The sequence below is a fragment of the Thamnophis elegans genome, chromosome 13 (assembly GCF_009769535.1).
Source record: "Thamnophis elegans isolate rThaEle1 chromosome 13, rThaEle1.pri, whole genome shotgun sequence".
Taxonomy (NCBI): Eukaryota; Metazoa; Chordata; class Lepidosauria; order Squamata; family Colubridae; genus Thamnophis; species Thamnophis elegans.
The window spans coordinates 2,823,178-2,836,871 of record NC_045553.1 but is presented as its reverse complement, the minus strand read 5'-3'; the positions used below and the strand labels follow the sequence as shown (position 1 = coordinate 2,836,871).

At 48.9% G+C, this 13,694-nt stretch overlaps 1 protein-coding gene across 1 annotated transcript in view; it reads right to left on the bottom strand.

The window, feature by feature from the left end:
- Positions 1-2,250: 2,250 nt before the first annotated feature.
- POLE (DNA polymerase epsilon, catalytic subunit) overlaps positions 2,251-13,694 on the bottom strand; it is a 75,540-nt gene continuing 64,096 nt past the window's right edge. Inside the window, 8 exon segments of the mRNA XM_032229346.1 lie at positions 2,251-3,278; positions 4,521-4,610; positions 6,001-6,126; positions 6,433-6,633; positions 7,956-8,149; positions 9,041-9,172; positions 10,507-10,690; positions 12,019-12,151. Of these exon segments, the coding sequence (XP_032085237.1) occupies positions 3,165-3,278; positions 4,521-4,610; positions 6,001-6,126; positions 6,433-6,633; positions 7,956-8,149; positions 9,041-9,172; positions 10,507-10,690; positions 12,019-12,151 (1,174 nt within the window). The 3' untranslated portion in view covers positions 2,251-3,164.

The following is a 13,694-nucleotide window of genomic DNA, read 5'->3' as shown; positions in this document are numbered from 1 at the left end:
TTCTCCTTCGGAATCAAAAGCTCCCTCTTCTTCTGATCGCCTTTCCGGAGTGGAAAAGCACAGCGGGCCGAGCAAGCAAGAACCTAATTGAATCAGGCCATTTACGCAATCTAATTAGCTGCAGGGAGAACAGACAGCTTCGGGGAAGTGCCAAGACTTGAGTGTTGCCTTTATCTGTTGTTCCAAAAAGGGTCGACACCCCCCCCCCCCAAATATGGGGAGAGGAGGGGAGGAAGGCACTGCGGAGCCAGACTGATTGGGGTTGGCCCTCATCCCAATGGCGAAGCGCCAGCCGACGCCAACGGTTGGCACTTTGCAGGGAACGGATACCGCAACCGCGAGAGTTGTGTGTGTTTTGCAGACCAAAGGGATTCGCTCCGTCTGTGAGCGACACGCAGGAAAAGAACACCCCGAAACTGAGCGCAGCAGGGACAAAACAATAACAACGCTTATTGGCTTGCACGATTGCTTCCATTCGTTTTATCGCAATAGCACTTAAGACTTATATACCGCTTTACGGGGTTTCCACAGCCCTCTCTGAGCAGTTTTACAGAGCCGGCCTCTTGCAAACCCCAACAATCTGGGTCCTCATTTGACCCACCTCGGAAGGATGGAAGGATGAGTCGACCTTGAGGGCAGTCAGGATCGAACTGCTGGCAATGTGAGCAGAGTTAACTTGCGGTGCTGCATTCTAAGCACTGCACCACCCTGGCAGGAGGGAAGGAAAGGGAGGGAAGAGAAAAGGGAGAGAGAGAAAGGAAGGGATGGAGGGAAGGAAGGAAGCAACAGCCCTTGGACTTATAGCTCACTTCTTGGTGCTTTTCCAGCCCTCTCTAAGCGGTTTACAGAGTCAGCCTCTTGCCCCCAACAATCTGGGTCCTCATTTCAGCAATCTCGGAAGGACAGAAGGCTGAGTCAAACTGAAGGAAGGAGGGAGGGAGGGAGGGAGGGAGGGAGGGAGGGAAGGAAGCAATCGCAATAGCCTTTAGACTTATATACTGCTTTATAGTGCTTTTACAGCCCTCTCTAAGCGGTTTACAGAGTCAGCCTCTTGCCCCCAACAATCTGGGTCCTCATTTCAGCAACCTCGGAAGGACAGAAGGCTGAGTCAAACTGAAGGAAGGAGGGAGGGAGGGAGGGAGGGAAGGAAGCAATCGCAATAGCCTTTAGACTTATATACTGCTTTATAGTGCTTTTACAGCCCTCTCTAAGCACTTTTAGAGTCAGCCTATTTGGCACCAACAATCTGGGTCCTCATTTGACCCACCTCGGAAGGATGGAAGGCTGAGTCAACTTTTGATCAGAGTTAGTTTTCAATACTGCATTCTAACCACTGTGCACCATGGAAGGAAAGGAAGGAAGGAAGGAAGGAAGGAAGACCAATAAACTTATATACCGCTTTATAGTGCTTTACAATCTTCTTTAAGCGGTTTACACAGTCAGCCTCTTGGCCCCCAACAATCTGGGTCCTCATTTCACCAACCTCGGAAGGACGGAAGGCTGAGACAACCTGGAGCCAGTCAGAATCGAACTGCTGGCAGTTGGCAGAATTAGCCTGCAAATACTGCATTCTAAGGAAGGAATGAAGGAAGGAGGGAGGGAGGGAGGAAGGAATATCAATAGACTTATATACAATATACAACTATACAGTGCTTCACAGCCCTCTCTAAGCAGTTTACAGAGTCAGCCTCTTGCCCCCCGCCCCCAAAACAATCTGGGTCCTCATTTGACCCACCTCGGAAGGAAGAAAGGCTGAGTCAACTTTTGAGCAGAGTTAGTTTTCAATACTGCATTCTAACCACTGTGCCCCATGGAAGGAAGGAAAGAAGGAAGGAAGGAAGGAAGAAAGAAATACCAATAAACTTATATACCGCTTTATAGTGCTTTACAATCTTCTTTAAGCGGTTTACACAGTCAGCCTTTTGCCCCCAACAATCTGGGTCCTCATTTTACCCACCTCGGAAGGATAGAAGGATGAGTCAACCTTGAGCTGGTCAGGATCGAACTGTTGGCAATGTGAGCAGAGTTAGCTTGCAATGCTGCATTCTAACCACTGCACCATCATGGCGGGAAGGAAGAGAAAAGGGAGAGAGAGAAAGGAAAGGATGGAGGGAAGGGAGGAAGAAAGCGACAGCCCTTGGACTTATATACTGCTTTGTAGTGCTTTTACAGCCCTCTCTAAGCAGTTTACGGAATCGGCCTTTTGCCCCCCAACAATCTGGGTCCTCATTTTACTGACCTCATAAGGACGGAAGGCTGAGTCAACCTTGAGCTGGTCAGGATCGAACTTCCTGACTGTGGGCAGAGCCTACAATACTGCGTTTGAAGGACGCCCCAGGCCATCCCACCAAGCACGTCTTAGCAGCTGGCAAGACCTTGGCCATTCAACCTAGAATTAAGGAAAAATTTCCTGACGGGGTGAAAAACTAATTAGTGGAACAGCTTACCTCTGGAGGCTGTGGGTGCTCCCTCAATGGAGGTCGCCCTTTGCCCCCAAATGGGTACAAGGGTCTCTTGCTCGAGCAGGGGGTTGGACTAGAAGACCTCCGAGGTCCCTTCCAAAGCTGTCAATTCTATGTTGAAGCCTAGTTTCTTTAATTGCACACTCTCTGCTTCGTTCGTTTGGATGTAGGCGGCATCAATTTTATTTATTAAATATAGGGGCAAAAGCTGGTTTGAAAGCAAAGGAATTCTTTATATCGTTTTTTTAAAAAACCTTTTTTCTAAAAACACCAAAGTCAAAACAAGAAGAGCATAAAATCTGGGCAGGAAAAATGCTCCGCATAATCCCAAGTTTTTTTTTTTTCTGGCTGTGCAAAATTGGGGACAAGGGGCACCCCAAAAAAGCTCCTTGCATTTTCGTGCTGAGTTTCATGACACGGATCCGCCTCTTTTGGACGGAGACACCGTTATCTCTTCTTCTTCCTTCTTTGCAAGACCTCAAGTTCTCCTCTTGAAGCTTCTGCGCAAGGCAGGACAACCTTAAGGCTTGCAACTTTTGCTTCCCCCCCCCGGGGCGAAGGGTCCCCCTCGCCAGCCGCCCCGCACAAGCGTTTCTCTCCTTAAAAGACTTCACCGCACGGCCGAGAGAAGGCGACCTGCCCGCCTTCTTGGGCGTCGCTTCTGCCAGGAAAGGATGAAGGGGTTGGTGGGGGGGTTTCATCTCAGGAGAGAAGCTGGGGGTTCATTTGAAGCAGCCACTGGACGTTCTCCAGCAAGTGGGCCATTCCGTAATGCCGAGCGATGCCCCGGAAAACCTTCAAATGATCCAGGAAGCTCTGGGTATGAGAGGAAAGAGAGAGAGAGAGAGAGAATAAAGTGGGGTGGGAATGGAGATTTTACAGTGGGTAACCTTCCCCCCCAGAGAAGGAAGGGGGAACGGGCTTCACCCATCAGGGGGAGAGGGAAGGGAGATTTCGCAGCATCCTTCCCCTGGAATGGGGTGGGAATGGGGATATTACAGTGGGTTAACCTCCCAGCAAGAGACAGAGAAGGAAGGAGGAAGGGGCTTCGCCCATCAGGGGGAGAGGGAAGGGAGATTTCGCAGTATCCTTCCCCTGGAATGGGGTGGGAATGGAGATTTTACAGTGGGTTAACCTTCCCCTAAGAGACAGAGAAGGAAGGGGGAAGGGGCTTCACCCATCAGGGGGAGAGGGAAGGGAGATTTCGCAGTATCCTTCCCCTGGAATGGGGTGGGAATGGAGATTTTACAGTGGGTTAACCTCCCAGCAAGAGAAGGAATGGGGAAGGGGCTTCACCCATCAGGGGGAGAGGGAAGGGAGATTTAGAGTATCCTTCCCCTGGAACGGGGTGGGAATGGAGATTTTACAGTGGGTTAACCTTCCCCTAAGAGACAGAGAAGGAAGGGGGAAGGGGCTTCACCCATCAGGGGGAGAGGGAAGGGAGATTTAGAGTATCCTTCCCCTGGAACGGGGTGGGAATGGAGATTTTACAGTGGGTTAACCTTCCCCTAAGAGACAGAGAAGGAAGGGGGAAGGGGCTTCACCCATCAGGGGGAGAGGGAAGGGAGATTTAGCAGCATCCTTCCCCTGGAATGGGGTGGGAATGGAGATTTTACAGTGGGTTAACCTTCCCCTAAGAGACAGAGAAGGAAGGGGGAAGGGGCTTCACCCATCAGGGGGAGAGGGAAGGGAGATTTAGAGTATCCTTCCCCTGGAACGGGGTGGGAATGGAGATTTTACAGTGGGTTAACCTTCCCCTAAGAGACAGAGAAGGAAGGGGGAAGGGGCTTTACCCATCAGGGGAAGAGGGAAGGGAGATTTTGCAGCATCCTTCCCCTGGAATGGGGTGGGAATGGAGATTTTACAGTGGGTTAACCTCCCAGCAAGAGACAGAGCCGGAAGGGGCTTCACCCAGCAGGGGGAGAGGGATGGGAGATTTAGCGGTATCCTTCCCTTGCCATGCCCACCACCAAGCCCCACCCACAGAACCGGCAGTTAAAAAAAAAAGATTGAATCCCACCACTGGAGGGAAAAGCGAGGCAGGGGCCTTGACTCTACCTTGGTGGGCAGCAGGAGGTCGAAGTCCCCAGCGCAGCTGCAGTAGATGGGCATGTGAGTATCCTTGATACCTTTGCATTTCAAGCACACCTGAAACATTTGGGGCACAAATGAATTAGGCTCTGCTTCCGATCCCTCAGAGAACATCCTGGCAAAGGATGCAGCCAGGCTCAACACCCATCCTCAGTAGGGACCAGAAGGCTGCGCTCCATATAACCTGGGTCCAAACACCGAATCCCTCTCTCCCTGGGCTCTGAGCTCAAACAGCTACAAAGACGATGATTGTGGGCTTGTTATGGCCTGGCACTTCCTCACTCGTTGTCTACGGAGATTCTCAGCCTGGTTGTCCCGAAGGGGCTTTTTCCAGAGGCAACTGGACTTTCGGGAGTTTTTCTTTTTCTTTGAAGAGGTTTCGCTTCTCATCCAAGGAGCTTCTTCAGCTCTGACCGGATGGCGGGGAATGGATTTATACTCTTTGCAGAGAGCTGGTCATTTGCATCCTTTGAGAGGGTCATTAAGTCCACCAGTTAGTTTGAAAAATGGGTCAAGACGTCGAAATTGAACGTCCCTCCCTCAATGGAGGAGGAGGGATAGGACCTCATCTATCTCCAGTCTATAGCACAGTCAGTTCCAAGAAGGCTCCATACCCATTTGCACCACTTAGGTGACCCCTGAGGGCACCGACGAACCTCCAAGTGGCCTCAATGACCCTCTCAAAGGATGCAAATGACCAGCTGTCTGCAAGGAGTATAAATCCTCCAAGTGGCCTCAACGACCCTCTAAAAGGAAGCAAATGACCAGCTGTCTGCAAGGAATATAAATCCTCTGAATGGCCTCAACGACCCTCTAAAAGGAAGCAAATGACCAGCTGTCTGCAAGGAATATAAATCCTCTGAGTGGCCTCAACGACCCTCTAAAAGGATGCAAATGACCAGCTGCCTGCAAGGAGTATAAAACCTCCAAGTGGCCTCAATGACCCTCTAAAAAGAAGCAAATGACCAGCTGCCTGCAAGGAATATAAATCCTCCAAGTGGCCTCAATGACCCTCTCAAAGGATGCAAATGACCAGCTGTCTGCAAGGAATATAAATCCTCCAAGTGGCCTCAATGACCCTCTAAAAAGGATGCATATGACCAGCTGTCTGCAAGGGATATAAATATCTATGGAGTCTCTCTGTCGTCCAGGTCATGGCTGCCCCAAAGGTGCTTTTGCAAGAAGCAAATGTCTTTGTTTTCTAAGAAGCTTCTTCATCTTCTAATTCTCTCCACTCCCATCCTAAAACAGGACGATGGTGATGGGAGTTTAAGGGTGGGAAGGAGCGTGATTTGCCGATTACAGAATATCTGCTAGTCCGCCTCGTAGGACTTCTTGCTAAACACGGATTCCGTTAAGGGGCGGCAGGCGGGGCGAGTCGGGTGCTTCAGAGATATCCACGCGGGGCTCCTACCCAGGGGGAGCACTGACCCCACCCCCTCCTCACCAGATCTTGCAGGGTGAAGGCCATCAGCTTCTTCTGCAAGGCTTCCACCAGAGCCATCTCGATGGCGTCGGAATCGTACTGCGATTGGCAATTGGAGCACAACCAGCTGGGCAGCGGGGAGTCCTCCTGGAAGAGGGGAAGGGGCACAGAGTGGGTGGGCTTCGAAGGAGAAAGAAGGAGGGAGGGGTCCTGCAGGAGAACGTCTCGCTGCAACGGAAGGAGGGCCCAGGGAACGAGAGCCCAATGATGCAGCGTGCCCTAACCTTTGCGGCTTGGGAGACCTGGCGGGAGGGAGGAATTGGGCCGCACGAGTGCCAAATGCGCCTGCGGGCAACTTAACTTGCGCGAGGGGTGGGCTGGCATGCAGAACAGGAGGGAAGAGGGGCAGGGGAAAGCAGTAGCAGGCGGCATGAAGGGAGTCCGTGAGGGTACCTGAAAGAGAGCCGGATCCTTGCAGAGATCCAGGTCCCGGCAAAAGTTGCAGTTTCTGCAGATGACTTCCGGGAGGACGTAGGAGCGGCAGGGGTCCTGGAAGTTGGCCTCCTCGGAGAATTCCCCCACATCGATGAGGCGCAGGAGGTCGCGCTTCAGCTTCTGCACTTGGTTGGCGATGTTGGCGTCCAGAGACAGCACCTGGGAAAGAGAGGAGGGTTCTTCAGGTGGCCGGGTTGCGGGGGGGGGGGGGGGGGGGGCATTTTTATCTTGAGCTCCGGATATAAGCAGGACTAGCAAAAGACAAGGGGAGGGGGAAGAGGAGGGGGGGAGAGTTTCTGGCTTCAAAGATCAAAGGAAACTCCCCCCCCCCGGGGAATTTCCATCTAATGGAGCTCCGAATGCGGGAAAGAAAATAAACATTTCCGCGCAGAATATAATTCATGCGTATGACGCGGTGGCTCAGTGGCTAAAGATGCTGAGCTTCTCGATCAGAAAGGCTGGCAGTTCAAATCCCTAGCGCCGCGTGGCGAAGTGAGCTCCCGTTACTTGTCCCAGCTTCTGCCAATCTAGCAGTTCGAAAGCCGGTAAAAAATGCAAAAAACAGGAACCACTTTTGGTGGGAAGGGAACGGCGTTCTGTGCACCATCGGCATTGAGTCACGCCGGCCACATGACCACAGAGACGTCTTCAGACAGCGCTGGCTCTTCGGCTTTGAAACGGAGATGAGCATCGCCCCCTAGAGTCGGGAACGACCAGCATGTATGTGCAAGGGGAATCTTTACCTTTATCTTATGATTTTATACATACATACATACATATACACACACACACACACACACGTACATACACACACATATATACATACATATATACATACACACACACACATATATATACAAACAAACACACACACACACATATATATATATACATCCATACAGACACACACATATATATATATACATACATACATATTGAATTGAATTGAATTTATTGGTGTTGTATGCCACCCACTCCCGAAGGACTGCGGGCGGCTTACAATTAACAAAAGGAAGGGGATAAATAGACAATAGACAAACAACAATTTAAAATACACAACATTCATAGTTCCCATGGGGCTGGCTATTTCAACAGCCCCCCAGCCTGCCGGAGCAGCCAAGTCTTCGTGGCTTTGCGGAAGGCCGGGAGAGTAGTAAGGGTCCGGATCTCCACGGGGAGCTCGTGGAGATACACACACACGCACACACACACACATATACACACACCTCTGCAAACGCCAACTCAGCTTTGGCAACCATTCTTCGACGGTGGGGATCGAAATCCCATTTATGTGCAAAAGGTCATCTTATTGCCGTCAACCCATAGAATATAAAAGCTCCAATTTCTTTTCCGTTTAACCCTTTCCAAAAATGTTTTATCTTTATATTCGCTTCCTTATTGCTCTGTCCATCCCAGCCCCTCCTCCTCCTCCTCCTCCTCCTTCCGCATGAAGGTTAGGCCTCCCGGGGTTCTCACCCTACCTGGCAGACATGTTTGATGAACTCCAGCGCAGGATTGTGGAGCGCCAGGTGTGAGCCAGGCAGGGAGGGGAACATTTCGGAGAGCTCTGTGGTGTGGCGAGAACCCGTGAGTTTCTTTTGGATCTTCTGAGTGATCGTGAAAAAGCTTTGCGTCAGCTCGTTGGCGACGTACTCCTGTGAGAAAGCGATGGTGCCTAGAAGGGGGGAAGCAAGCAGACACGGCCATCAATGATGGGGAGGTAGACAGCCAGTAGAGAGAAAGACCCCCCCCAAAAAAATGTGCCCCACACTTTATGCTTTCTTCGGGGTGCAGAAGACATTCCCGTCCAGGTGAGGGAGAGTCTTAAGTTCAATCAATGCTCAGGCCTGCAGCCCTCTTTTCTTTTGGGTTTTTGGCCTGCCAATATAATATTATTCTACTATTCTATTATGGGAAAATGGGATTGTATGGAGTTAGATGCTATGTAGCCATAACAACATTCTTCCTAGAAAGCCAAGGTCATCCTTTGTCTCTGCACCTGACCAGAACTGGATGGGGGGAAGCTGCCAGCGTGACGGTGGGAGATTGGACTATGGGATGGACTTGTGTGTGTGTGTGGGGGGGGGAAGATCTTGAACTTTCAACTGGGTAGAGAAAACCAGGAAGCTTTCAGATTCAGGTTTTCCCAGATGTGCCAACGTGGCTCTCGTGTTGGGGCATTCACAACTTCTGGAAGCAAGTTGTTCCACTGATTCATTGTTCTGTCAGGAAATCTCTCCTTAATTCTAGGTTGCTTCTCTCCTTGATTAGTTTCCACCCATTGCTTCTTGTTCTGCCCTCGGGTGCTTTGGAGAATAGCTTGACTCCCTCTTCTTTGGGGCAGCCCCTGAGATATTGGAAGACTGCTATCATGTCTCCCTTAGTCCTTCTTTTCATTAAACTAGACATACCCAGTTCCTGCAACCGTTCTTCGTATGTTTTAGCCTCCAGCCCTCTAATTGTGTTCATTGTCTTCAAATGCTTAAAGAACCAACTCTCTGGCACTCGGCCAACTGCCTGTCACTTGGCTAAGCGGGTGGGAGCAAGGAGCCCCGGGGGCACTCACCTGGCATGGTGCCCGTCTCCCCTGCAGCCTGCTGGGAGGCTTGGCTGCCGGCTCTCCTCCTGACCGGTGTGCTTCCGGAAATATTCCGCTTCATTTCCTCCTTGATGCTGTGGTGAACAGCCACGATGTACGCTGGGGAAGAAATATCCAGAAGGGTGAAACGCCAAGCCACGATTTGAACCCCTTCCTCAAACCCTCTGCCTCTTCCGGGAGATGGAATATATGGGCAGATTGCCCTCAATCCCAATTTGGGGAGTGGGATTGCAGTCGTTAAGACCTCCATCCTCCCTGAGTCTTCGCGCTACCTGGATTCTGGTCGACCTTCGGGGCTCAGGATCCTGGACAGCATCCTGAGGTTTTCTTGACTGGTTTTCTTTTGAAACTTGGCTCGAGGCTCATGAATTAATTAGGGCATCTTTCAAAAACCTGACCCCCACCCAAACGAAAGTCCAAACCTCTGGCCAGCACCCACATGACCATCACATGGTCCAATTAGAGCATTGTCCCAACTGGAGATGCCTCCCAGTCACACCGCTCCAGGTGCAGGGCAAAATGTCCTTGACTCTCCGAGAAAGGAATGTTATTATGAATGAATGAATGAATGAATGAATATATGTGTGTGTATGTGTCTGTGTGTGTGTGTTGCAATTGTGCTGATAAATAAATAAAGGGAGACTAGTATAGATCTATTTCAAGCTATTTAGCTCTCATCAGCTAGCCATACCCTTACTGGGATTCGAACCTGTGCTGTATTACATCTTAGGCAGTTATATTAGCCACTAAGCTAATGTAATGTAATACAGCCCAGGTTTGATTCCCAGTTAAGGGTAATGCTAGCTGATTAGAGCTAAATAGCTTGAAATAGATCTATACTAGTCTCCCTTTATTTATTTATCAGCACAAATAAAACACAAATGGAACAAAGGCAACATTAAAAAAAGTGGCATTCTGCCTGGATGGCTCCCAGAGTGAGCCGATAGACAGAAAAGGGAACCAGTATGCTCCCTCCCATATTTGGGCATACCAGGCGTTGTGGCACAATACATATGCATACACACACACACACACACACACACAGTCCATACTCCATTTAATCCCCCCTCCCATTTTCCCACAGCAGAAAATGTGGCAGGCCTGAAGCCCCAATGCAAAAGATGGCATCCAGGCCTGACCGACGTCGTAAGTCGAGGCATCACCACAATGTGGGACCTGATTTTTTTTATTTTTGCAGCAGTTAAGCAATCAAAGAATTGTTAAGTCTGAATCGCTTGGTCCTAAGTTGCTCTGTCTGGACCCAGAAGCCATTCTAGAAATCACATCTGGAGGAATGGGATCCCAAGAACCGCTGGGAGCACATGTGGCAGGACTAAAGCTAGGATTCTTGCTTGACCTTTCCACAAGTGGACCTTCGGCCAGAGCCCAGGTGCTGAGATTCTGAAAACGCGCACACATCCGCAGGAACTCACCGGACACAATCATAAGGAAGTAACTCTGACAGGAAGCCGCCTGTGGCAAATACTGCATGATGTTCCAGTTGTTTTCCAGGCGGTTCTCGATACTGTTTTCCCCCAAGTCACCTTCTTCTTCCTCTTCCTCCTCTTTCTCCTCCTCTTCATCGTTGGCTGCATCTGCTGTCCGTTTACTCCTCACCTAGGTTTCAATGAGTGACAATCAAGAGTTCTCCTTGGACAATGGCTGCTTCCCCAATTTCACCCCTCCTGTGTTTTTCCTTGCTCTTGCCCCTTAGGTATTAGTTTAACAGAGTTGGAAGGGAACTTGTAGGTCATCTAGTCCAACCCCCATCCCGCCCAAGCAGGAGACTCTACTCCCATTTCTGACAACAACAATCCAATCCAAAGGGGCTATCATTTTGTTTCCAGACCCTAATCCTGCGTGAAGAGCCAAACTTTTCATAGTATTCCCAGAGCAGTGGTGGGTTTCAAAAACTTTTCGAACCTACCCGTGGGTGTGGCCTCCTTTGTGGGAGTGGCTTGCCGGCCATGTGATCTGGTGGGAGTGGCTTGCCAACCATGTGTTTTCTTTCTTTCTTTCTTTCTTTCTTTCTTTCTTTCTTTCTTTCTTTCTTTCTTTCTCTCTCTTTCCTTCCTTTTGTCTCTCTGTCCCTTTTTCCTTTTTTTCTTTCATCTCTCACTTTTTCTTTCTTTTTTCTTTCTTTCTTCCTTTCTTTCTCTTTCTCTCTCTGTGTGAGTCTGTCTGTCTGTGTGTGTTTGTGTGTGTGTGTCAGTGGTGGGTTTCAAAAACTTTTCGAACCTACTCTGTGGGTGTGGCCTCCTTTGTGGGAGTGGCTTGCCGGCCATGTGACCTGGTGGGAGTGGCTTGCCGGCCATGTGTTTTCTTTCTTTCTTTCTTTCTTTCTTTCTTTCTTTCTTTCTTTCTTTCTCTCTCTTTCCTTCCTTTTGTCTCTCTGTCCTTTTCCTTTTTTTCTTTCATCTCTCACTTTTTCTTTCTTTCTTTTTTTATTTCTTTCTTCCTTTCTTTCTCTTTCTCTCTCTGTGTGAGTCTGTCTGTCTGTGTGTGTTTGTGTGTGTCAGTGGTGGGTTTCAAAAACTTTTCGAACCTACTCTGTGGGTGTGGCCTCCTTTGTGGGAGTGGCTTGCCAGCCATGTGATCTGGTGGGAGTGGCTTGCTGGCCATGTGTTTTCTTTCTCTCTCTCTCTCTCTCTCCTTCCTTTTGTCTCTCTGTCCCTTTTTCCTTTTTTTCTTTCATCTCTCTCTCTTTTTCTTTCTTTTTTTCTTCCTTTCTTTCTCTTTCTCTCTCTGTAGCTTTGTGTGTGTCAGTGATGGGTTTCAAAAAAATTTTGGAGCCTCTTCTGTAGGTGTGGCCTGCTTTCCGGGTCCACTGGTGGAACCTCTTCTAACTGGTTCGGTAGATTTGACAAACCGGTTCTACCGAACTGGTGCGAACCGGTAGGAACCCACCTCTGCCCCAGAGACTCTTTCCTTGCTGGGCCCTTTACCTCTTCTGAGTGGGTCCGGGACGGCCCTTGGCCCTTGATCCCGCCGTAATTGGTGGGGTCCATCCACAGCAAAAACTCCCAGCAGCAGGAAAAGGAAATGGCCAGGGAGTGGAAGAGCTCTTTCGAATGGATGCTGGAAGGGAGAAAAAAAAAAGATAGCTATAGCGATAAGACTTATATACCGCTTCACAATGCTTTACAGCCCTCTCTAAGTGGTCGGCCTCTTGGCCCCAATAATCTGGGCCCTCGTTTTACTGACTTCGCAAGGAAGGGAGGCTGTGTCAACCATGAGCCGCTGGTCAGGATCGAACTGCTGGCCAGTCGGCAGAATTAGCTTGCAATGCCGCATTCTAACCACTGTGCCACCACAGCTCTTAATAGCACTTATAGACCACTTCATGATGCTTTACAGCCCTCTCTAAATGGATTTATAGATTCAGCATATTGCCCCCAACAACCCGGGTCCTCATTTTACGGACTTCAGAAGGATGGGAGGTCGAGTCAAACTTCAGCCGATCAGGATCAAACTGGTGGCAGCGTTCAGAGTTAGCCTGCAATGCTGCATTCTAACCACCACGGCTCTTAATAGCATTTATATATCGCTTTACATCCCTAAGAGGTTTACAGAGTCGGCCTCCCAACAATCTGGGTCCTCATTTTACCGACCTCGGAAGGATGGAAGGCTGAGCCAGCCCCGAGCCGGTCAGCATCGAACTCCTGGCAGTGAGCAGTGAATTAGCCCTGCAATACTACATTTTAGCCATTGTACCACCCGGGTCCAGAAAGACACTACTGCGTGGTCTCTGCTTTCAAAAGGAGGAAGGTAGTTCTTTGCCCCCTTCCTAACGTGGAAGAGCTGTCCCACTTCCTTAAGCTTTCTCACCATGCCGAAGATCATTATTTTTATTGGTCCATGACTTTGAAGGAGAATCTGAGATCTTTTTTTATTTTGAGATAGTTTTTTGTTTTAAACAAAAAAGAAAAAATAAGAAAAAAAACACCATTTTTCGTTACATCTTGTTGAAAGCGTATCGATTGGTTAAAAATATATTCCGTGCGTTTCTTCCACAGTCCTTACATAGGCTTCATTCAAATCAGGTTGTACATTTTAAGTCAAGAAAGAAAAAGTTATGTATTTTACTATCCCTGTACCATAATTCTCATTTGGTTACCGTTGTTTGAACATGTTTTTATCTAGAATCATTTATATTAGGAGACACAACCATTTGCGTTCATTTGCCATTTCAATAGATCTCCAATACCATTACACCTTTATGACATGTTCTAAAATTAATTCGGTTAAGTAGGATATCTGAGCATTCCCCCCCCCCCCGGTAACACATCTGTATGTATCATTAAATATTGTCCATTAACATTTCATTGTTATTATTGTAGTTAACTAAAGGTTATTTACTGTTTATCTCACCTATCCTCTCCAGGCCCACACAATATTATAACTTTATAGCCGTCTTTAAACAATGATTTATTAAGAATCTGAGATCTTTACTGACTGATCAACCACAGCGATTCACTTAACAGCGGTGGCAAGAAAGGTTGCAAAGCGTGGGGGGGGGGATTCACTTAGCAAATGTCTCACTTAACAACAGACATTTGGGGCTCAATTGTGGTCACAGGTCTGCCTGTTCTACGACGATCCTAGGCCATGTGAGTCGGCA